The following is a 24606-nucleotide window of genomic DNA, read 5'->3' as shown; positions in this document are numbered from 1 at the left end:
GTAAAGCAGCAGCACTGTATCTTTGGGTCCCGCTGGTGCAGCAGAAGGGAAAAACAGGGTCTCATAGTACTGCTCGCTTCCCATTTTGATTTGGACGCCCCTCCTGACTTCACACCCCATCCTGTCCATCTCCCTGAAAAGCTGAGAAAGGGGAGGTCAGGTGTCATTCAACCAGCCTAAAAATCAAGCGGTCTGGGGCTTCTGAGACTTAATGTTTCTGGGAAAATGGCAACAAGAATGCCTGCATAAATAAAAATTGCTTTGTCAGTGTTGCCGACAAGCTCACAAGTTTGACTGTTAATCTTCTTATTTCTTTCTTTTAGATATACATAGTTCAAGTCAGTATTTATCAAAGGTCTTTCTTGCTATATGCTACTTCTCTATAATCTCAGAAGTTAAAGGACCATTGCTAAATTACTGCTTTTTGCTAAAAGATAAAAGATAATTTTATTATTTTTTCATGGATGCAAGTGGATGCATTCTTTTCTTAATGAAATCCCAGCTAGCAAGGAAAAGGACCGATATTTAAGAGAACACCCCCTTTGTATATATTTCTCTGCTTGAAATTTAATCAAATGATCAAGGAAAGATTTTGAAGATGTTTCTCTTTCTCAACTTTATTTTTGTCCTAAAAGTACGTGTCTGATATAAAATTCCCTTTTGGCAAGGAAAAGGTATTTTAGGATTCCACAATTCGAGATTCTTTTGCTTATGGAGATGTCCCAGTTGAAGTGTTAGATTTTCCTTGGAGATCTTTCACAACCAGGAACATGACTCTTTTGGCAGAGTATGGTGCCCATCAGCTTCCTGTTTAAACTGCCTAATTCTCCAGAGATGCTCAGAAATGTATTGCTCAGCCTGGCAGTACTAATCCGAAGAGACATGAAAGGGAAGAACAACACCCCTACATTTGGAAGCATGGAAGTGTAGAAGCTGGTACAGTGAGATTTGGTTAATCAGTTAAGGTTTTATTTTCATAAAAGAACAGAAACTCGGATATTTCAAAATCATATAACAATATATAATGTACTTTGGTAATCTCTCGTTCACACAGTGTATTTCTTCTTTCTTTCGGGATGTGACAGGAAAGTAAATCAACTCATTATTTTCAAACAGTTATAGTTTGTTTTCATGCCTTGTTCAGAAGAATGGGAGAAATAAAATTGCCAGTACTTTGTTCTTTGCACCTACTTCTGGCGGTAAATAACAGCAATTAAAAAATCAGTTGTGTGAAATAACTACAGTTTGTTCCTTTAAAAACAAGTGCTGTTCTTCTTGTCTAGACCTGAAAAAAAGTTGAGTCCTTTAGCCCCATTTTTTTCTCCTGTAAAATAGTGGTCTGTGATAATAAGCAATGCGATACCTTGATTCATGGACATTATCTCTGCCTCCTCTTCCAGGGGTCACAAGCGCAAACTGGATGAAGATGATGCTGCCAGCGAATCCAGTAAAGAGTCCAGCAATGAAGATGAAGAAGGAAGCAGCTCTGAAGCGGATGAAATGGCAGCAGCACTTGAAGCTGAACTGAACGACTTCATGTGACATTCATGCAGAAGACGAGATTTGTAATTATATTTTACTTGTCATAAACGGATCGGACTTCACATGGGTCCCTTATGTCAGTACTCAATGTTTTTCCAAAATGTGTGTGTATATTTTGCAAAGCAACACAAGAGGTGATACATTATTTTACAAAATTGGAAATAGATGTTTTTAAGGTGTTTTACTAAAGGAAAATATACTTTTTTAAACAAAAAAAGTATTAAGTGGGACTTGGTGTGCTATGCCAAAGACATGTTAGGAGCTCTGCAGAACCTTCATATACAGGACAGTGATACAAAGACTTGTGATTGAACATACAGCAACTTTTTAAAAATATTGCAGTCTGTGGTTTATGGGTAAGAGTCTTACAAAAAAAGAAGGAAGAGATACAGGAGATGGAATTGTCTGGGTAGTACAGAGGGAACCTGATGATCTGGTCATCCTTTTCCACAAATAAATGCTATCAAATATAAAAGGATTTTTAAAATAAAAAAGAACGATTTATATTTGTATAGAAACAGAGAATGTGATATGCAAGCTTTGTGAACTCTGCACTTGACCCACCTGTCATTTGCGTCTATGAGAAAACATAAAGATCAAAACTCATGGGTTTAAGTTACTTTGTGGAATAGTTGGGTTCTTTAGGGACATCGTTTAGATCTTTAACTCTTCTTCTCTGTAACCGGAAATTTAGCACAGCATACTGTGTGATCCTGTACTGCCATAAGAAGCATATTCACCCATTCGTGTTGTCTTGGAAAGAACGAGTGCTACTTCGGTCTAGATAGGATTTAACTTCTTTGATGAAAGATCTGATGTAAAGTTTTTGTATATTCTATTTCATATTTGACCCACAAAACAGATTTTCTTTCATTTAATAAAAATTCATTTTGTACACTTTGTTTCCCTTTTCCTGTTCATTTGCTTCCTTCAAATACAAGGCACCTTTCCATATTATCTTTCCTTTATTCTGCATGAAAGTAGTGAAAAACATTAAAAGCAGCTGCAAGTTTGTAGATTCAGGCAGGTAACTGCGGTGGAGAAGAGAAACATGGGCTCAGAAGATTCCGTTTTCTTTGGTATGTGAACTCTTACTTTCTGACATTTTCTCAGATCTCTGACCTCTGAAGATACTGTAGGAGTTGTTGCTCTGGTATTGAATTTCTGAGGCTAGAACCATGGTTTATTCGCAATTATTAGCAATGAGAGAGGCAAATCCCTTTAAAATATGTTAGCAAAAGAAGACTCATTAATCCAGATGTCATGGTTAAAAAGAAGTGCTTTCTGGTGCAGAAATAGTTAGTTTTGCCACTTAGCAGTAAAGCAGAGAGTGTGTTTCAATAGAATCTCGGCTGGTTTACAAAGAAACAGCCTGGTATTCAGAGCTTCATAATGGCGATGAAAAGAAGACTGAGAGAAGACGAGAACCTTTTCAGATGAATGCTGCTTTTCCACTTGAGAATGCAAGGTCAGCACCCACAGACAAAAATAGTGTTTTCTGTGGGAAAATGTTAAACTTGCTGGACACTTTTACAGATACCACATAGCTGAAGTCCACAGTGACCTGCCTGCTGTACTTCTCCATGAGGACAAGCAGGATGTCTCCAAGTGAGTTGCATTGTACGACTGAAGAAAAGGACTTGTGCTTGTAAAACAGGAAGTCAAAGTACTTTTTTTCAGCAACTTAAAATGCAGCCTTCCCAGTTATCAGAGGATGACTCCCTGCAATTAAATTTTAAAACATCAGGGGTTGTGGAGTACGTTTAGTGTTTTCTTAAATTAAATGCAGTTTAAATAATTTGAAATGATACCAACTTTTCAGGTCGCTGTGATGCAGCAAATGACTTGACAGCGCAGATTTCAGCAGGGCTCACTCTGGCTGATGGTCCCTGCCAGTCAGGCAGGCCTATGGCAGCATTCAAGCTCTGCATGTCAACACAGCCAGCGAGCAGAGCAGGGTTGCTGTTACGTGGAGTCATTCCATACATGCAAAGTGTGAGAGGCTTTTTGGTATCAGGCTGCATCCTCTTCCCAGGTTTATTTTATGGCTGCCGCTTTTGGTTTAGCTGGTTGTGTGTGTGTCTGGGCAGGAGTCCTAAAAGCAATGAGCACTCCACTAGACACAATATCATCTGGACCCCTGTGTAAACACGGGGCTCTCCACCAGACTGAGAGCTGCCTCTACAGGGGTCTGGTACCAGTGAAGACTGCCCCGTCCCTACGGCAGCTGTGAAAGCCTGCATTTCGTGCTGCACACAGAGGCTCAGGGAGCAGGCAGCGTGCTGCCAGAATTAAAGCCAAGCCATTCTCTAACACCCATTACTGCACAGATTATTCTTATTTTGACATTAATTATTTTGGTAGCTTTCATAACTCCTGCTGTCCAGTCCTCAGGGGAGGATGAGACACCCAGTATATAGGAGGTTTTGAGGGGCACCAACCCATTGCTCACTGCCAGAGCAACCCATAAGGCACGGAACCTGCTTTCTGTCTGGAAGTAGGCGCCTGCTCATCCAGGTAGCTGTGTCTCATAAACTGGTCACCAGCCTCTCTCTCTGCATGGGCAGGAGAGGAAAAGTGGAAACTGGATATTTAATAGATGGTAAGTTACATGCCCTGGCTAACCTGCCAGCAAGAAGTCTTCTGATGTATGAAGATTGCCACTCACTCCCACTAACTTACGCTTTTTTCAAGATGTGGGAGCATCCTAGGAAAGGCAAGAAATGTGCTGTGTGAAATGGCTTTTAGCTCTTCATTAAATGACCTGTATCTGTTGACTAGTGGTTTTATCCTACCTCCTGAGCTATGTCAGTACACTAGGTAGCTGGCAAGGGCCTGCTGCTGGGAAAGGATCTCTCAGAGCAGAAGCAAAGACCAGGCTCCCACTGAGACTGCTGCACTCACTGAACAGTGCTGGTTTCTGAAGGCATACCAGGCATGGAAATCAGCACAGAAGTAGCATACAGCACAACTTGCTTCATTAAGTTTTCTGAGTGTGTACTATCACTGCTACCTTGCAAAGATGACTCCTAAGGTCTGACCGTTATTTAGGAACAGGTAAGAGCAGTCATTTCAATTTGAAGACCAGCAGTTTTTACTTGTTTTGTCTCAATCTGCCCTCCGTAGTTCTTAAGGGAATGGGAAGGCATCACAGCTCTGTGTAGGGGATGTGGCGGGACCCATGAGAGAAAGCAAGAAGCACTGGGTAGTGGCCAAGCTTTTCTCTGTGCATCTGCTGGGGGGGGGGGAAGACCAGGGAACAGTGTCGCTTAGCGCTGAGATGTGAAAAACTCCACACATGCAAATGCTTTTACTGTTGGGTTTTGTGCATATGTGGAGTGGGCCCTGGAGTCTTCTTAGTGTTAGGTAGTAACATCCTCTGCAGAGGGTGGAAAGTCTCAAGTTTCCTTCTTGGCACTACTGCTTGCAAAATAGGTGACTCTTACAAGTGTGAAAATCCACACACACAAACCTGGAGCTGTACCTAACTGTTTCTCAGCTCTGCCTATTTTTACTACAGTGAACATTGCAGTAAAAGACAAGTTGGAGAATGAATATAGTGGTCCTGTTAAGAAAGTGGATCTCTTCACGTAGCTGAAAATTCAGCATGAGGAGCCTCCATAAATTATTAAATCAGGCTTAGCCAAAAGGAAAACATTTGTGAATAATTTTTAAATAATTTTGAAAAGTGCACATAGAAGTTCTTAAAAACAGATTTACTTTTTTAAGTATAAATGTTACCTAGTAGTTAAGCCTTCAAGTCAAATCCATATTGCAAAAAAAAAAATAGGTGTGCTTTCGCAACACAAAAGTTAAAATGGGAGGAAAGTTGTGCATTATTTTCCTTCGCTCCTCATCAGAGCCTCAAAATCCTCTTCCTTTTCCTTGTACAGTTCAAGTTCCTGTGCGCTGTGTGGGCCACTCCACGCCTTGTCTTGGGCTGTCTCCTTTACTTCTTCACTGAAGCCCAGCCATCACCTGCCCAATTCTGTCTCTGAAGTGACTATTTTCCCATCACTGCCTTTATCCAGTGGGTCCCAGTTCTCACTACCTGCACACAAGCTTTTTATACATTGTTTTTCCAATCCAATCCCACCTTCTGTTGTAATTTCAGAAGCGTTTGGATCCCAGCACCCAGCCCAGTCTCCTCTACCTCCCTCTGTGGGGAATGGGAGGCAGCAGTATCCCCCAAGCAGCATCACCCACAGCAGGCTGGTTTGCTGCAGCTGCATGCCCTGGGCTCTTCCTGTTGACCTGGCTGGGTTTTTTCTGCACTTCCTTTCTAATAAGATCTCCCTTCCTACTCACACATCATTAATAGTTGTTATTTTATCTTACTGTTCTGATTATACCAGCCTTTCCCCTCCCCCTCTAAAGTACACTAAAAGAACATGCAGCTTCTGCAGTGCCTCTTGCAATCACATCACCTATCTGATCACCCCATAAAAATTCCAAAACCAGCACTAGATGTAAGGTTTCCTCCCCCAGCACAGCTCCATCAACAGGGTCCTCTCCATCCTGGCGTGCTGCTGCTCTCAAAGCTGCTGGCCCAGCAAAAGACTTGCATTCCTCAACTAGGAACCCAGCAGATACAGAGGCAGCTCTCAGGCATGGCCACACAGGTAAGGTATAGAAACAGCAAATCACAGAATGGTTTGGGCTGGAAGAGGCCTTTAAAGATCATCTGGTCCAACCGCTCTGCCATGGGCAGGGACATCTTTAACTAGATTGGGTTGCTCAGAGACCCCCCCCAACCTGACCTTGAATATCTCCAGGGATGGAGCATCTACAGCCTCTCTGGGCAACCTGCTCCAGTGTTTCACCACTCTCGTCATAAATAATTTCATCCCTACATCTAATCTGAATCTACCTTCTTTTAGTTTAAAACTGTTACTCCTTGTTCTATTGCTACAGGCCCTGTTAAAAAGTCTGTCTCCATCTTTCTTATAATCATTGAGAGGTAGTCCTGCTTAGGAGCAACAGGAAGATGAAGGACCCAGTGCTCCACCTCTTGCACACACAGTCATTACCTGAGGTGCCGGAGGCTTCACAAAGCCCATCTAGCTAACTCTCAGTCTCTTCCAGGTGGGAAAGTAGCTACCACAGTTGTTTTAATAAAGAGTCTTCAGCTGGCTTAACTTTATATATATTAGTAACAGAGCAGTAACAAATAGTAGAGAGGAGTGAAACCACTGCCTTTCTGTAAGCTGAGTGTGAGTGCTTCCATATAGAGAGAGGAAAACCTTTTATCTAGGGAAACTTCATTCTTCAGTGTCGTACAGCTCATAACCATACCTAGAGAAACTCACCTTTGCTTCTGGTCTGGGCTCCCATGTAAATGTCTCAGCTGCCTCAATCCCAGCAGCTATAAGTTCATTTTTCCCAAGAGCCAGGCCAGCTGCTTTCCTGGATCTCCACTGGGCTCACATATCCCCCTGTGATCTTTCTCCTCCAAGGAAGAAAACTGAGTCAGTAGTCATCAATAAATGCATATAAACACAATCACAGAATGGCTGAGGTGGGAAGGGACCTCTGAAAGTCCACCTGGGTTTCTCCAAGAGCTGAAGCTTTTGGATGAAGGACTGCCAGAAGCCTGTTGTCTTCAAAGTCTAATACCAGCCACTGTACTGGAGAATTCCCTACCTCATGTTAAGAAGACTGAGGAATTCAATATATATATGTTATGGGCGTTTTTTGAGCCCCTTGAGCTTTTCATATGGGAGCAAGGTTTGAGAAGGATGCAAAGCACTTGGAATGCAGGACTGGTAGAACTGTGGAGTAACAGAAATGAGCTAAAAGCCAGGGCTCTCTTTTGCACAAGCTCTGTTTCTGGTACAGCCAATTATCCCTTTCACACTTCTCGTTCTTTGTCACTTTCTGATTTTGCTAGAGGAGCAGAGATGACGAGCAGTCTGATCCCAGGGCATGATGGGGTTGTTCATATACCCCAACTCCACAATACTAAGATCATTTATTTGGCAAGGTGGGGGTTGATTTTGACAGAGATTTGGTACAGTGCATGCTGAGCAGAGGACAAGTTTGATGCGTTTGCATTTTTCTCCATTGCTGACACTCACTGACACTTTTTAAGCCCCATGGAGTTCTCTTACCTCAGCAGGTGTCATGCCCACAGAGCCTGTGCTGCCACGGTAATGAGGCCAAGCTGCTCACGTGAGACAGAGCTCCCTTGGCAGGGAATGATTCCCCTGTAATGAAGTCCTTGTTGTTTTCACCTCTCAACCTAATTCTGTATCCTGACAAGACAGAGAGCCTCACCCAGTGCTAGATATAAGCATGTATGGCACTTCTAAATATCTTGAGCACTTCTAAATATCTCCGTCCCAAGAAGAAGCTACATTGATTTAGCTGTTGGGTAGGCCTAGAGGAACTTAAAATGTCGAGCAGATGTGAACCTGTAACACCAGATGTAAGAAAAGTGGATTTTTCTTTGGGACAGACATCTGCATCCACAGCTTGCTATGTGCTGCCCTCTTTCACTGAGATGTCCTCTGCAAGTCAGTGTGTCTCATCAGGAGACTGAGAAGGGGAAAGGAGCCAGGCGCTCCTCCTGAGTCACCCTTCTCCAGCCTGCCCACTGCTGAGCCAGACTCTCACCTGCACTGGCAGACAGTAACCATATTGCAAAGCCATGTAGGCAATGACAACACGTCCATCCTTCTCGAAGTTTTCTGTGGGACATGAGCGATGCAGATGTTTCTCCTTTGCCCCTTCCACGTCTGCCACAGAAGTCTTGAAAAGGCAAAGCATGGTGACAGATCTGTGCTCATGGGGACCATGAGGGAGAAACACTGGCCAACATCCTCAGAAGGGCTGCATCTTCCTCCCTTTCCCTTCTCTACAGGACACCAACATCTCTAAGTCCCCAGGAATGTTTGGCTGCCCTGTCTGTCAGATTTTGGATGTTGTCACTCTGTCACAACAGGCAAGCTGTTCTTGCTGAAGCACAGCCTACCATTGCTATTGATCAACTGTCAGCAGCAGAGCCCGTAGGCAACAGCCTCCTCCTCATCATGCTGCCTTCAGACCAAGCACCGGTGCTTTTTGGCAGAAAGAAGTCAGAAAAGCTTTTTATCTTTTCAGATCTACCATTATGGATATGTATGACCCTTTCAGGACAGAAGTATTAAATGTGTCACTTAGTGCCAATGCAAATGGTCCTTGGGAAGTTCTCTGTTTTAATTAAGTGGATGCATTTGGTCCTCAGAGAGCTCAGCATGTACTTGCGTGAATAAATGTTTTAATAATTCAGCTTTGTCTCTCCTAATCTTATAGCTGCAACCCACAGAAAAGCTTTCTTTCCCTTGACATTGAATACCAAATGAAGAATGCTCCATTTTATTTCTCTGGTTTTTTCCTTTCTGCCCTTGGATCCAAGTTCTCAGCCAAGTTCTGTGGTTCTGAGACCACAGGGGAGCCCCGCCGCAGGACCCATGTGCGCAGCAGCCCTGTGCCAACTCCACAGGACGCGGCCATCAGCCGTCATCCTCCTGGCCTCTCCCTCCAGGAGCCGCCCGAGGAAGCGGTGCCACCTCTGAGCATATCCCAGAGCAATGGCTGTGTCTTCCAGTGTCTGTCTGCTTCGCTGGCCATCGCCTGTTCCTCAGTGGTGGAAATGCCCTTTCAGCTTACTTGCGTGAAGCATTCGCAGCTTGCTCCGCAGCTGGCTCCTCCTGCCAGTAATTCAAGCCACTTTCCAGCACATTTTGAGGGGTTTTTTGCATTGCACTTAAAAATCTCTCTTCCTTTTTAAAATTCAGAATGCAGCTGAGGAGGTGAAAGCAGGCCCCAGGTGGGCTGTGGGACAGAAGAGAAAACAAACTCAACAGTCTAAAAGTTGTGCATTGCCAGAAGAACTCGTCTTTTGTGACAGAGGCTGTGCTTGTCCTGCTTTTAATCTGAACATCCCCACCGGGCAGGGACAGGTATTAATCAGGCATTTTTCCTGGTACAACCTACAGCTATTCCTGATGGCCCTGAGATGTCCACTGGATTTAGCACTGCAATTTTGTGGCACTGGTGTTAGGCTGTAAAGTGGCAATCTAAAGCAGCCCGTCTGCACAAACTGTGCTTTTCTGGGAAAGTACGGATCACACACCCCACTCCTCCACGCCGTACTCACCCATGTTTATGTGACACCACAACATGGATGTCTGCATGTTACAAACATGGGATGCTTTTAGGGACAGGAGGAAGAGGAAAAATCTGGCGCAGATGGGTTGTTCTGTGCGTGGATCAGATCAAACCACAGATCTGGCTTGTTCGAAGGCTGTGCGTGGTCTCCTTACCTTAGCAGGTCATTGGCCTATGAGGGGAAGGAGGGTTGCAAAAAGGCAGCTCATTGCGTTAGAAATTGTCCTCTACAGCACATGTCCAGGGCTGCTGGCGGCTCAGTGAAGCTGGGTCAGCCCAGCACCTATCACTGTCCTTGTCACTTGAGCCAAAGCCCATGGACAAGCCACCAAGCAGAGGCCTCTTGTTTGCTCCATTATGGGAGGGCAGCTCTGCTCATCTACATGCCCTCCATCTGCCCACGGGTGCACGCTGCTGCACAGCAGGGGTTAATTTCGGCAGCAGCCTTATATAACTTGTATTTTAATTGCCTGCATTGACATCTGTGCAGCCAAGGCACTAACAGCGGCAGTGGAAGTGCTGAGGAATAAGTCCGTGAGTAATTCCTGTTTTTTCCCCAGCTTGTATCATTTACCTCATTATGGTACTGCCTGCAGCCTTCAGCTGCTCTTTGCTTACTTGGAGTTAATAGATTTCACATGCCTCGGTGCCACGTCCCTCTCTCAGCCAAACTAATGCCTTGTAGGCACACCGAGTAACTTCCCTGCTATGTCCACTGCTCATGGGTTAGGGTGAAAACAACCCAAGCACCCTGTTACTGGGGTACAGCAGCTGCGTGCTGAAAATTTAAGATGTTCAAGGAGCAACCCCTGGCCACAGCACTTTGCTACAATGCAGCACATGCCATGATACGAGTGGCGACACAGAAACAACGGCCACTTTCAGAGAGTAAACACCAAAAATGCTGCCCATGAAAATTAAGCTCTCCAATGGTTTCACACTGGCTGAGGAGCTGCTCTCTGGCTCAAAGCTGTGGCAGACCACTGCCCTGGATGAGGGGTAAGAATTTGGAACTAACCCAGGTTCCTCTTCTGGGTCGTTGTGGGAGGATGAAGAGCACGAAGGAGAAAATATCTTCATCGCTCAGTTTCCTGATGCGACATTAAAGGCTTGTAGCTCTTGTTATGATGTTCGTTTGGCTTTCTTGGAAGATATTTAGCTAATCAGTATAATTTAATACATTTGTACTGTAGCTACAGCAGCACAACTCTTGCAATGCGCATTTGCTACAAAGCCCACTGTTACCAACCCTCTTTGCACTTAAAACTCTGCTTTCTGGAGTCTGCTAACTACAAGAATTTCAATTTGCACTTTAAAAAAATATAAATTTTTCCTGTGCTCCTTCAGCCTGTGAAGCAAAGTTTGAAAGTACATCTAGCTTGCACTGTGAAAAAGCACGGCACCAACAAGTATACCTGGTGATTCCTAAGCTAAGCTTATGGTTCTGTGAGGCTTTACATGCTATTTTGAATATGAAGGGCTATGAATAATAATAGTGGTCTTGAGGCAATGAGGCATAAAGGTCTAAACAATGTGAGATTTCCCCACTGGGTTGAAATGAGACTCCTTCAAGTCTTTTGTGAAATTTTGACACAGCTCAAAGAAACAATTTCTGAGCAGCATGTGGGCTCCAATATTTGGAACAGGCTCTTCCAGGTTAACGAGTGAGCATCCTGCCTCAGCAACTGAATCCAGGCATTTTCAGAGCAGAGCATCTTATAAATACATTCTTTATGTTCTGATAAGTGAGACCAAGCACTGGAGGATGCATGTGTTTTCCAGCAGAGAGGACCTAAAGAATATAGTTTGAAGAGTCAGAGCTCAAAATAAAGGCTCACTATGAAGTTTCCTACAAAACAACAAAGCTAGACCAAGATTCAGAAACACTTGAGTGAGAGGAATGCAAACCACCCCAGATACTGATGACTTCAATATCATGGGTCCCTCAAAAAATTCATGAGCATCCTCCATGTTTTGGTCAGATTTGACTCTATAAAGACCACCTGAGATACAGGCTCTGAGCAAACTTTGTACAGGGCAAAAGTACACTCAGCCTTTTGGGCAAAACATTTTGAAATATTTTTAATATCCTGCCTTGAAATTGTCAACAGGCAATTCTTCATCAGTGCTTTCAAGAGGCCTGAGTTCAGCTGGCTAAATGCTGTGCACACAAACCAACTAATTAAAGCAATAGTATAGTCTTGTTTGCAGCTGCTGCTTCTTGGTCTTTTCAGGAAGTCCACTGGAAGTCCAATGTGGCCAATTGCGTTAAAAACATCAAGGCCCCAAATCTGAGCTGCTGTAGCAAGTTGATTTGAAGCCTGAATTTTGAAAATGTAAAAATAGGCTTTTAGCAGCCTGCCTGACAGAGGCAGAGAGATTGTGTGGGCAAGCTGTTCCAGGAGAGGGCTGTGCAATGGTTATTAAGAGCTGTGCTTCCATAATAACAGTGCTGGGAGGTTTCCTTAGTAAAGAATGATAAGCAAGCTTCAGCTCCTTCCTCCCGGAGACCTGGAGGCAGCGCTGTGTTTGGTTAGCTCGGGTGCATTATCCTTTAATAGCTAAGCAATATACTTCACTTGGAGGATGAATAATAGAGTGTTTTCTCGTCACCACCCCACCCCCACCACTTTACTTTCGGAACAGCATCTTCCATTGTTGGTTATTGTCATTATCAACTAATTTCCCCAACCACTACTTTAACAATCATTTCCTAGCTTCTAGGCATTAAGCAAAGATTGCTGCAGCATAATTGGATTAATTTAGAGACTGACTTTGAACAGCATCATTGATTTGAATTTTATTCTGTTTTCTCTAGCCACTTCTTTCACTGAAAATCACAACGTGGCGAGGCCTGTGATCCCAGGCATGAGTTCAAGTCTTTCGCAGGCAAAAACCTCATGAATGGGAGCCGCACCTTGCTCAGTGGTTACCTTCACCCATGCTCCATGCACCTTTGGGGGGAGGTGGGGGGGGCGGTCTCCCCTGGCCTTCATGCCCCTTCCTTCTGCCGCACTTCGCAGGGCTTTGGGTGCCAGAGGAATCACGAAATGACTCCCTTCTCAAACATCACTGCGGGGGCTCTATTTGTTGTTGCTCGTAGAGAAGAAAACAAGCTACAGAGGAAGCAAGAGCCAGGGCCAGGGTGGCCATGGTGTGACTCCAATTGCCTTCTTATGACCAGGACTGCAAGCTCCAGACTCTCGGAGCATTAGGCAGAGACCTCTCAGGCACAAGAAGGAGCAGCTCCATTAACATGAGCGGTTCAAAGGCTCTTGTGCCAGCACCACCCTCACGGTACCCATCTGAGAACTGTCCTTCATGGCACTGGCTTTGCTGCCTGCATCTGTGTCAGGCTCATCCGTTCCTCACCACCACCCCTGGAGCAGGGAGGGCTCCACAGAGCCCCAGAGTGTGGGTGGCACCAGTAATGCAAATAGTAGTGTTCATGATGGGAGGAAGGCCAGAGGGTTGTAAAGAAACACATTATGTCTCATTTGCTGACAAATACCACCATGTGCATACATATCGTGGAAACCAGTGGGACTGAGGTGACAACTGACCCAAGGCAGCAGCCTCTGGGCCTCAGAGATACCTCATGCTGCATGAAGGGTTTTGGCCTCTGACACAGCGAGGTCAGTGCTGAGATGGGACACAGGTATGGCCATGCCTGGGGAGCAGCGTCGGCTTCCCTCTGCTTTAGGGGTGCTCTGCGTCAGGCTTGGATCTCACATCACAGTGGCATTTCCAGGCATTTAGCTGTGTTGCTGCAGTACCGAGTGCAGGAAACATTGTATTTTGCTATGATTTATTACTGGGTTTTGATTCCCTCTGTCTCCCAGACACAGATGCAGGGCAGGGAGCACCTTGCAGATGCTGCTGCAGGCGCTGTGGGTGGTTTGTCAGACCCTTGAGGCAGCACATACTCACCAAGGAGCCCCAGAATAAGCTTCCCAGTCCACTCCCAAAGCTTTCTTTTTTCCATATACAACATCTGCTCTTCATTTTTGTCATGCGTCTTCACTGGTTCTTAAAGAACAAAAACCTTTGGGTTTTTAATGATAAAGTAAAATAATTATGAAAATATCAGCCAAGCAGCATGGCTGCATCCCATCCTCCTGGGTAGCTCTGAGCTTCCAGTGCCTTTTCAGCTCCCCTCAGCTGACTCCAGAGGTTTGCAGGGGTGCTCAGCATGTGCCCGCCCTGCTGGGTGAAGGGTCTTTGCTGGGACATTTGGGCAGTGATTATTTCAAAGACAGGCCTGCCTAGTACAAGGTAGCATCCTAGCATGAGTCACCCAGGCTTGTAAATGTGACCTGTCACCTGTGGGATTACCTGCACCAGCAGAGGTGCGCTCACAGACCTCCCCACGCACACAGGTGTCCACCCAGGTCTCATATTCATGTGGCAGCGCTCGACTCTGATCGCATCCCATCATTCCCTCTCAAAGCAGGAAAGGAAAGGAAAAGGGATATGGCTGTGTTACCACTTCCCACTCTACTGCCAAGAAATGACAGCACGAGAAGCAGGGTTGGTACTGAGGGCTTCAGGCCCTTGCCCTTCCTATTGTTTTGGCAAAAAGGAGTGATGCTGCCCAACATAAAGCCCTAAAATCCAGTTCACTGAGAGCCACCAACTTCTGGGCCTGCTAGCAATCTGCCATCCTATCTCCAAACACATCACAGACAGCATGGATGCAGACAAGTCAGTCTGCTTCACCCTGCATTCCCTGGAAAAGGCAGCTCCTCTTCAGCTGTCAGTAGCTCCTTGCTGCACGCATCAGCCTCAAGGTGCATGTACTCTGCCTGCATTGCTGCCTGTAAATGCCACAGGACAAAAAAATGCCTGCCCTGGTGTTTTTCCATACCAAACTGCATATGTGCAATTGCCGGTGGAGATCACGTCCTTTAGCACATAAAGGCCAGGATCGCTGTTCATTAAAAATGTAGTTGCTATAAGGCTCACAATAGTTTTTACCTACTCCTTCTCCTGCTCAGTATTCTGCTGTAATAAATTTCTTAATGGTTTGTTGAGTTAGTGGAAAGAATCCAAAATAAAGGCATTAGCCATTTCCTTGGAGTAATTTTTTGCTGGAGTGGCCTCCAGCAAGCTGATGTCCAGGAAACTGTTCCTCCGAATGTCTGAACAATAGTTTTTAGGAGTCAGCTTTGCCAGCTATTGCCAACCTTGCTGCTTGCACTCCTCAAGTGCCAAGAATGTCACAGCTACAGACTGAATGTCACTTCAGACTCTTGTGGCTCTTTAGCTCTCAGGCTTTGGTAGGAGACGTGCCCCTGTGATCACCTCGAATCACTCACCTTTTGGGTGTTGCTCCCAGCTTTCCAGGTTCTCCCTGGTAGCATAAAGCCAAGAAGAGAAAGGGAGACTCCCAAACCAATGCTGCTGGGCTCTCACAGCACCCCTACCATAACTCCTCAACTCCTCTTCCAAGTAGTCCCTGTGGCTCAGCTGAATGCTCACCACCTATTTGCCCAGGCAGAACCAGGAAGGGGTTGATGTAAATCACAGAGAGGATGCTTCTCTTGCCATTGCTGAATAGGTTGATGTCTCAAGCACCCAGCCCAAACCTGGCTGTTGCTTTTTAGCATCTCACTACACAGCAGATCTGCTCCAGCAGCTGCCCCCCAGGTGGCTCTGCTAACCAGGCCCTGCATACAGTAGGGTCAAGTCTCACCTGGTGGTCTCCTCCTGCAGCATGGCCTCATCAGGGGGCAGACACCTAACAGTAGGTCAGGTGTCTTGTGCCCATCACAGTGCCTTTCCCAGGGCCCAGAAAACTTTATCCCTTGCCCACGTCTTCCTCTCCGTTCTCCTCTGCCTCATTTAGTCATTCTCCCCCTCTCACATGCATGCTCTTTCCATGCTGATATTACAATTACGCAGGCTGTAACTCACTGGAAGATTTCTTTTCCCTCCTCCACAAATATCTAAACTTATCCCTAACTACCTGGCTAATATGTCTATCAGATCCAAATATCCCCATCATTTTGGGCGTGTTTGGATTTGGGATTCTGATTCAGGCTTATCTAGAGAAAACACTGAAAGGTCACTGCATTTTACTCCATCCAGCAAATAAAGCTGCAAGCTACTCAGTGCCACTATATGAATGTACTGCTTGAAATCAATGTCTACCTGCAAGCACAGGGTGACTAATTTGAGTCTGAAAGAGTTTTATGTAAGTATTGTTTTACTTTTAATGTTCTCTTTACTTTTCATCGCTTCACCGAAGGCAAGCTTTCTCACAAGATGATGTCTTGGCGTTTTCACTCAATGATATTGACTTCCTAATGGCAGCGTGGGAATAAACCAGTAGATTAAACTGTCCAATCAATTGCCCTCCTGCCTGTATTATGTGCGTTATTTCCCACCGTACATATTCAACATTACACTCTATGATCATTAACACAGTGGGTGCTGCTAGACAATGAAAGCCAGCAGCATGCTAATAAAGGGTTTAATGAATAACACGATATCCGTACCAACAGCTATGGAAAAGTTGTTTTAGGGAAACAGGAGCTGTGTGTTGGGGCACATTGTACATGAAACAGGGTTGTCTGTGCTAATAGACAAATAGTCCTTTATCGCAGAGAGAAAATAGCGTTTGAGGGAAATATCCCCTTGGATCAGAGAAGTGGACAGAGCAGACATTACCTCCCAGCAACTCTCTTTCTATGCTGTACAGCTTAACTACTCAGCAGGACATTAATGCCAAGAAATTTAACAAGCGTTTTTCCAGTCTCAGCACTGCTGGGTTGCTGAGCCACAGTGTCACTCTTTGCTCCCTAAATTTGCCAGTCAGATCTTACCTGCTGCTTTCCTCTGCTTTGTGAAACAGGACACAAAGCTGTACTTCTTCCCAAAGAGAGGGGCAGCCCGGCAGCTGCCCAGTTAGGGCACCCTTTCTCACTGATGCTCTTGCACTTGCCAGGCTGAGAAATCCCATTAGCACAGAAGAGTCTTGCAGAAAGTGAGAAGCAATTGGGGAGGGGTATAGGCATGGCACCACCCAGGGTCCCTCTGCTTGTGACATCCCTCTGGTGAGAACTGAGGGGCCGAGGGAGGGCAGGGTAACATCGGTCCCTTCTAGCTCGGCAGCCAAATCTTCCCACTCCTGGCTGCCTTCTCTGGCACGAATGGAGTGAAGTTTCTTTCATTATGTCTCCTCCAAGATCACCACGCAAGCTGACAGGATCTGCTGTTAGGAGAGGGACTGTTGACATCCAGTCTGAACTCCTCCTTTTTTAGTTTTACCTATTTATTTATTTATGTTTGCTTTGAATTGGCTAGTTAAGTCCTTTTATCTACATTATTTATCAGATTTATGTATTTCAAGATCTTTCTTTTGCTTCCAGGCTGTACTTGTCTCTTAATCTAACTAATCTAATATGTTTTGAAGTCTTTTTCTTGTTCCTCATAAATCAGACTTTGGACCTTGATGAATCCATTTGCTGCGCTGATCTGAATTCTCTCCCATTTATCAGATCTTCTTCATCTGATACAGAAGTGAACAGGCTATTCCAAGAGTGACTGTAAGAAGATTATATCTGTATATTCCAGCCTCATTATATGTTGTTCTGGCTATTTTACCTTGCTATCCTGCATTGCAAACACAGTCCCCTAAGATTCTTTCCATGTCATTTCTTCGCAGGTTTATCTGATCGTGCATGTCTTAGATTATTCTTTCCCCTTGTGTATTAGAATGGCTTTTCATTTTGATTGGGTTTTATTCCATAAATGGTATCTCATTTTTCTCCCTGTGTTTTTTATTGGGTTGAGTTCTTTCCTATTTTTTTCATGTGTCCTTCATAATAGTAATTTCCTTCAATTGAAGGAATATATCTGGGACTTTCATGAATATGTTCTTTATCCTCTACTTTAGATAATTATTAAAAGCATAAAAGAACAGATGCAAGTTATTTAACAAATGTCTCTGCTAGTGTCCCTGCTGACCTATAAGTTGTTACTTCAACCATTTTTTTATAATGTTTATTTTCAAAAGACATGGGAACATGTCTTAACCTAGTAAATTATGCTGAGATGAAGATTCAGTGGACACTCTCATGAAATATTCTACAAAGAACTCGAAATATAACAGTAGGAGGAGGTCAGATGAGATGACCATTGCAGTTTCTTTTGTCTGCAGAGTCTGCATTACATACATTGTTTTCTGAGAGCTGATCGTTTTGTAATTTTGCTGTTGTCCATTAACCTTGACACAAAAAGGTGCTCAGAAAGACATGAGATTTCTGTGCTTTGCATTATCGTCTCTTTATTATTATTATTTTTAATTAAATACTGTGGGTCTGAAAGTACATTACCTTTCAAAGGAAAAAAAATAGGTTATCTTTCTTCTATGACAAAACTACACCAGCTGACTGGAAGCTTGAAATTACATTTTCCTGGCTTCAGAAGTTCAGCAAAGCCTTTTCACTACCATTTGTGTTTCCAGTAAAATTAGTAAAGAATCTGGCCCAATGATGCCTGTGTATGGAAATTGCCCTCATGAAAGGTAAAATACTGGTTTTTACAGCATAAATCAGAATCCTGTTTTTTGAAGCATAATTCAGTTCTATCAATAACTTCTTGGGAAATTATTGGTTCCCTCTATATTTTTCCCTGTTTCAAATCTTACATATGAGAATATTTTTTTAAAAATTGCAACGTACTGTAAGCATGCTGTCCCAGAAGAGCAAAAAAGTGGCATTAAATCCAAGTGCTTCATGAGGAACAAATATTCCTGTTTGCCCATTTACATTTGTATTTTCCTAACTGGCAGATAAGCAGTTACTCTTACATCTCTCTAATTTCACTCCTTGTGTTTTTGTGGCACTCCTTCCTTTCAACTTCACTTAGAAACAGTCTAAAATAGCCCCCACACCTCCCATTACAATAGTTTGCTTATTTAGAGATCACACCTGCATTTTGTGTGAGCAGCGTACATATACCACACCTGTCCATTCTTCTCTGGGATGGAAGATTTTTCTCCGCAGCTATTCAGCACCTCCGTCATTCTCCATTCATCATTAATTTCAGCTCCTTCACTGCAGAATTGCCCACAAAAACGCTGCAAAAGAGACGGTTTAAAGCACATAAAGGTCTCAGCTGAGTAATTCCTGCCTGTACAGATACTTGTACCGACAGTAGCTTTGTAGGCCCTAAAAGAGCATCAAATATTTTCAAAGCAGGTCTGATTTGTTTCTGCAAAATCAAACTCACAGAAAAAACACAGTGTCAGAAGTGCCTTGAAGTAATTTAAAATAAACAATGACACTGAAAAAAATGTTATAGCGGCACATGACTGGCAGTATACAACTGAAGTGGCGGCGAGTGGCTGCCAGTGTACAGACATTTGTTTTAGCCTGTAATTACACAGACTAAATAGATTAGTCTGACAAAAAACCAAACCAACCAACCAAACAAAACCCCCAAAACCAAAAACTCACAAACGTTTTCAATCAATTCACTGAATATTTCCCACTGAAGAGAGATTACTACATGATAGTGCATAATTTTGCTAGTGCAACTTGAACTTTTTGCTCATTTTCTTCTAGTAATAGGCAAAGCCATTAATCCCAAATTGTTGAGCCAATGAGTAATGGTTCCTTTTCAGAACAATGATGTCATATGCCAGTACATATGCCAGTACTTTCTTAATCTCTATTAATTGTACAGATGGCAGTGCACTGAATTCTGTTGTTCAGCAAGCTCCACACCCAGCAATTTCAGATGGCTTAAAGCAGACCTTACACAGGAAGTTAAGATTAAACAACGAAAACTGAAGACTTCTCCATCAATTAAATCTACAATTAAGTTTAATGATTATACAGCATTAGTGCAAAAATGTAAAACAAAGCTTCGTCTTAGCCTTGAAAATTGGTTTTAAATTAAATGTTATATTTTTATAACACAGAACCCTTAAAATTGTTTCCACATTGTAGCTGGAAAAAAAATACGTACTATAAAAATCACAAGCACCTATGCCTATAACACATTTTCCTAAGAAGAGTTTCTGAGGTTTATTGACACTTTCTTCTATTTCCCTTACATAAAACAGAAGGAAAATGTTAATTACACCAAAGAAGAAACATCAGAGAACAGCACTGTTCCCACTAGACTGACAAAACAACTCCCTATATGTCACTTTGACCAAAGCACAGTAGCGTGCAGTACAGATGGAATTGCAAATAGTTTGCTCTGTGCTCGCTTCTTCGCAGCCTTGGAGCTTTGAGTCCATCACAAAGGCTGTGGTAACAACCCTGACACACCCTGCAGGGTACCCAAAGCTGATCACAACCTTGCCATGCCTCTGCTCTGGCTGGACCAACTCGTGTTTAAGGGCTGCCTGAGCTTCTGGCTGCAAGTCTGGTCTTGCCCTGATGCGTTGATGCTTTGCTCAGCGTGTTTCAACTCCAGCTGCTCTGACTCCTGGCTGCGCCCTCACCTGCCTGACATGAGCTTTGCCCCCACTTGCCAGCCTGCAAGCCCACCACAGCTCCCCACATCCATCCTCACCCCAGTCCCATCTCCACTCCCTGCTCTGGTGGCAGGAGCTTCTTTGAAGCTCAAGAGCAGCGGGCACGGGGCAGTCCCGCATGCCAAGGCCTCCAGCACACCATATCCCTAGACTGCTAAAACATTGCTCAGGAAACAAAACCACACTTGAAGCACTATCTGAGAAACCAGCCACGCTGCACACAGACCTGCCTAAACCTGTGCTGAGCTTCACTCCCAGCTCCACATAGCATAATGACAGATTTGATCAGAAATCTGTATCCATCTGCCTCTGAGGTGCCATCTCACCCATCTAGAAGCTGCCTTAAGAAAAACAAGTGCTCTCCATCGCAGACAATATTTTTATTACTCACATGCTCTCCCTTTTGAAAGTAATAAAATATTTAAGCTAGAAAAAAGAAAATAAATGGAAACACATTCACTAAAACTCCAGAGGCTGGCATGCTTTGTCTTGTACATCAGCAGATGACATCCCTCTGCTTACCTCTACTGCAGTAGCTCTCTGGTAGCATGCAGCAGCCTCATCTTTTCTCTTTCAAATGTGAAATCCTCTTCTGGATGCAGGGTGCAACTACTAGCTAACATTCACTTGGATGGCATTTTCTGACAGAGCTGGCTGCCAAGGTCTACAAACACCAAGCCAGAAACACACATAGGACCTCAGCTTGTGCTCTAAATTACAGTACATGTGTGAGTGCTCTGCTGACCTAGAGGCAGGGAAAGAAGAGGAACCCTCATAGAAAGCATCACAGTTTAAATGCAGTCAGTAACTTGGCATCGCACTGAGTCCCTCCACACACAGCAATTGCTGGTAGGGTCCATCACTCCCCCAAACTGCTGGCAGCTGCTGCCTCCCAGAGCTCCTCCATTAACTCTTAAGGAGTTAAGCAGTGAGCAGCTTTGGAAGTTAACAGTTAATTTGCTGTCCTGGCAGTTCAATAATTACAATCATGAAAACTGAACCAGGGCGTCCAGGAGGTTTTCTAAAACAGGCAGGCAAATTGGCTTTCAGCAGGTTTCTGGCTCCTATTGTAGAACACCTTCGTCGTTCACAAATGAGCTCTGCAACAGAGCAGTGACCTAATTATTAAACACTGCTCTCAGAGGCCCCGTCTCCTGTTTGCTGTTTAATGTCTTTTTGGCAAATTCTGCTTTAAAGGCATTTTCTTTCCATTTTCTTGAATCACTACTCTGGCTTTGTGCTTATGCTGACAGCCCTCAGGCTTTGTCTATACTGAGTCTGGAAATCTTTCCCCTCTTCCCAAGCTAACCATGTTCAAACACAGTGCTTGTGGAGAAGTGCTAATGTGTTTTCCCAGGCCTCTTCAGACACAACTTCAGAGCTGGTAGTTAAAAGCATAATGTAGAAAAATGCATTTGCAAAAGGATATATTTTTCTCCCACTTACCTTTTTTAAGCAGAACTATCTAATTTTCTCTGAGAAACTGAGCCAGAGCTCATTTTACTTTGTGCAAACTTGGTTATAGCTGAGTTACAATTTAATTGCAGATGCTTTATCTTTTTTATTATTTTTTTCAATTCATCACTGCTTAAGGGTCTGTGATGACTCTTCTTCAGACTTTGCCTGGGTCACCTAATGTCTTCTCCACCATGGATCAGTAATGTGAGTAATGTGTGACACGTAATGAAACTGCAAGTGGTTTAGGTTCCATTTGGAAGATGGTGCCTTCCGCTTAGAAATTTTTGATTTTTCACTGGCAGTCCAAGATTTTCTGTAATATCCAGCTCTTCAGACATTTTGTTCTTTCTTTAGATTAACTCTTTTGGACCATACATTTTTCTGTCTGCAACTGTAGTCTCCTGTTCAACTAACATTTTGGCATTCAGTCTTCTGCAGAAGAATGCCAGTTTATGGTCAAGTGTGCAATTTTCAGAGATGAAATAACCCACTCTCCCTTACTCCACTGAAACCTTGGCACTTACTTAACTCCTTCCTTTCATTCTGCACCTCTGAATGTGCCAACACTATTTTGCTTTGGGATGAAGCTCCTCTTCTATTGCACTCTTCCAGCCACTTGATGCCCCTACCTCTCTCCAGCTTCCTGACACATTATGTTCAGGGGTCAAGCCAAGTAGCCACTTAATGTCATTTGTTTTGGAGATTTCTATTATTTTCGTACCTGCCTTTAGCCTCTGGACACGGACCACTGACTCTTTCCACATCCAGCCATTTGAGTCAATGTACTGGTGACTCACTACTGTTTTACTATGGCTAATCCAATGGATTAAATAATAGCTTAGGCTATGCTGGAGCTTGACTCAGTGCCTATTAGAGCACAAGCACCTTGTGTCTCCACAAGCAAATTGTTTATGATGAAGAAAATAAGACACCCATATGTTTAAGAGCCTAAATCCCAGCATGAAATCAATCAGCTTTAATCCTTAACTCAACCCTTACTGAAACTCTTCCTTCAAGAAACAGGTCTGAAGAGAACTTCCAGGGTCTGTGGTGAAAAGTTAAGCTGCAAGTATTGTTTTAACACTTTCCCCGAGACTAGTTTAATCCAGGTTCTTGAATATGTTCAGCCTGGAATAGAATAGGTTGAACTTGCACATTAAACACTTTCTAACGTGAAGTGGAACAGTTGGGATTAAGTGCCATCTGTACAGCCCAGCCTGAGAAGTGATGGAGAAGTATCTTCTTGCAGTCCCTGTTTCTACAAACTTGTTAATCAGACTTGCCAGAGTCTATCTGAATTTCCCAGGGTCACCTCGTTAGGCACACACTTACACTGTCCCTTTTAAGATAGCTACATGCCATGTAAAAATGCCATGTATGTGACCAGATATTTCTTATTTGGTAGCTAATGGCCTACAATTTATAGGCAAGAAAGAGCTATTACAAAATATTTGCAGATAAAAATAATCTTCTTGTATGCTGTAATATACTCCATGGGTTTGGATCACAAATAATGCAATGTTGGTGAGGGCACCTTAAGTATAAGCTATTCACACAGGTGTCTTCTGTTTGATAATGGTTGAAGGGATGTTATTCTGGGGAAAAAATGATTTGGTTTTTTTTGTCGCCAATCTACTGAGTTAATTTGCTTACTGCATGTGAACATGTTCATGCCACTGGGCAATTTCTATATTATTATAAATTGAATTAAGTAAAAAAAGCATTTGGATGGATGTTGCCTATATGTACATAACATATAAGAATCTTGAGCTTATAACAAAGCTTGAGTTTTATCATGCTGCATTTTTTAACTGATATTCAAGCTAAATGGTTTCTTTTTCCCATTGACAAGCTAGGTAGCAGATGCTGTAGTAGTGCAAGAGTTAAGCCTGTCCAGTGATGGGGCTCTGGTACCTGATGTCCCTCTGCTTTATCAAGGTGGTGGTTTCTCTCTAGAGCTTTGAGTCAGGGAGCAGGTGAACAGCTGGCAGGCTGATGGTGGCACGAATTCCCAGTCAGAAAACTGTGACCCTCAGCCCCAGCTGTGGGAGGTCTTATTTTCCCCAACCACAGTGTCCCAGGCAGAATGACCTGTAAATTCAGTGAGGGAGAGAGCTGGTAATGTAGAATTTATTAATTTGAAAGTTATGCAGAGAAATAGGAAGATTTTAGCAGAAAGGTGAGCAGCACAATGAGAAGCACACAGAGGATTGGTATAACTCCTTGGTGTAAGCTCAGAAAAACGTGTTGATTTCAATGGGATTATAGCAGACCATGGTATTTTTCTCAAAAATTGAAAATTAAATGAGGACTAGCATCTTTGGTAATATCACCAACAAACAAGAAAAAATGTAAGCATATTTATCTTAAACAGAAATTGTGATTAACTGTGATTCTTCTTGGAATAATCTTAGAGAAGACAGGTAGGAGGGAAAATTATAGCCCTGGAAGGCAACTGTGTTGAGGTTGTCATGCAATGGCCAACTGAAGGCCAGCTACTTCCAGCCCTTTTATGCAACAAGGTCTGAGTCTCATGTCTTTGCAGTGACTTCCTGAGCACCACCACCTCCTCTACAGCTTGAGGACTCTGTGAGGGGTATGATGAGCAAAGAGTGTCCTTTTTCTCTGTGCTGCATCCGGGTAGCTTTCTCTCACAGTAAGACTGAAAAGCCTGGTTTTCTCAGTATTTCATCTTCAAAGTTAATGGGTACCAAGAGGTTAAAATGCAATCATTTGCTATAAAATAAAAGGCTGCAAAAAAGGAAACTGCAAAGGAAAAAAGAAGATGGCTCTAATCAATCTAGAACCTGCTTTGCTTACAGCTTGGGACCCCCATGGAGAATAAGATAAGAGTGTCTGACTGGTACTGCCCTGAGAAAACAACAGAATTATTGTTTGGGGTTTTAAAAATGTTACTGTTATCCAGAAAGTGTTCACAGAATCACAGAATCACAGAATGT

The 24606-nt window shown here is 43.6% G+C and overlaps 1 protein-coding gene across 1 annotated transcript in view; it reads left to right on the top strand.

The window, feature by feature from the left end:
- The window catches only part of LOC104545092 (RNA polymerase II subunit A C-terminal domain phosphatase-like), a gene marked incomplete at its 5' end in the record, with an annotated part of 28761 nt that extends 26325 nt beyond the window's left edge, over positions 1-2436 (top strand). Inside the window, one exon of the mRNA XM_010190137.1 lies at positions 1401-2436. Coding sequence (XP_010188439.1) covers positions 1401-1542 — 142 coding nt within the window. The remainder of the gene's footprint in view (positions 1-1400) is intronic.
- Between the last annotated feature and the right edge of the window lie 22170 nt (positions 2437-24606).

Source organism: Mesitornis unicolor, unplaced genomic scaffold (assembly GCF_000695765.1).
Source record: "Mesitornis unicolor isolate BGI_N332 unplaced genomic scaffold, ASM69576v1 scaffold24918, whole genome shotgun sequence".
NCBI classification, from domain to species: domain Eukaryota; kingdom Metazoa; phylum Chordata; class Aves; order Mesitornithiformes; family Mesitornithidae; genus Mesitornis; species Mesitornis unicolor.
The sequence above is the reverse complement of the archived record's forward strand: the minus strand, read 5'-3'. Positions and strand labels throughout refer to the sequence as shown.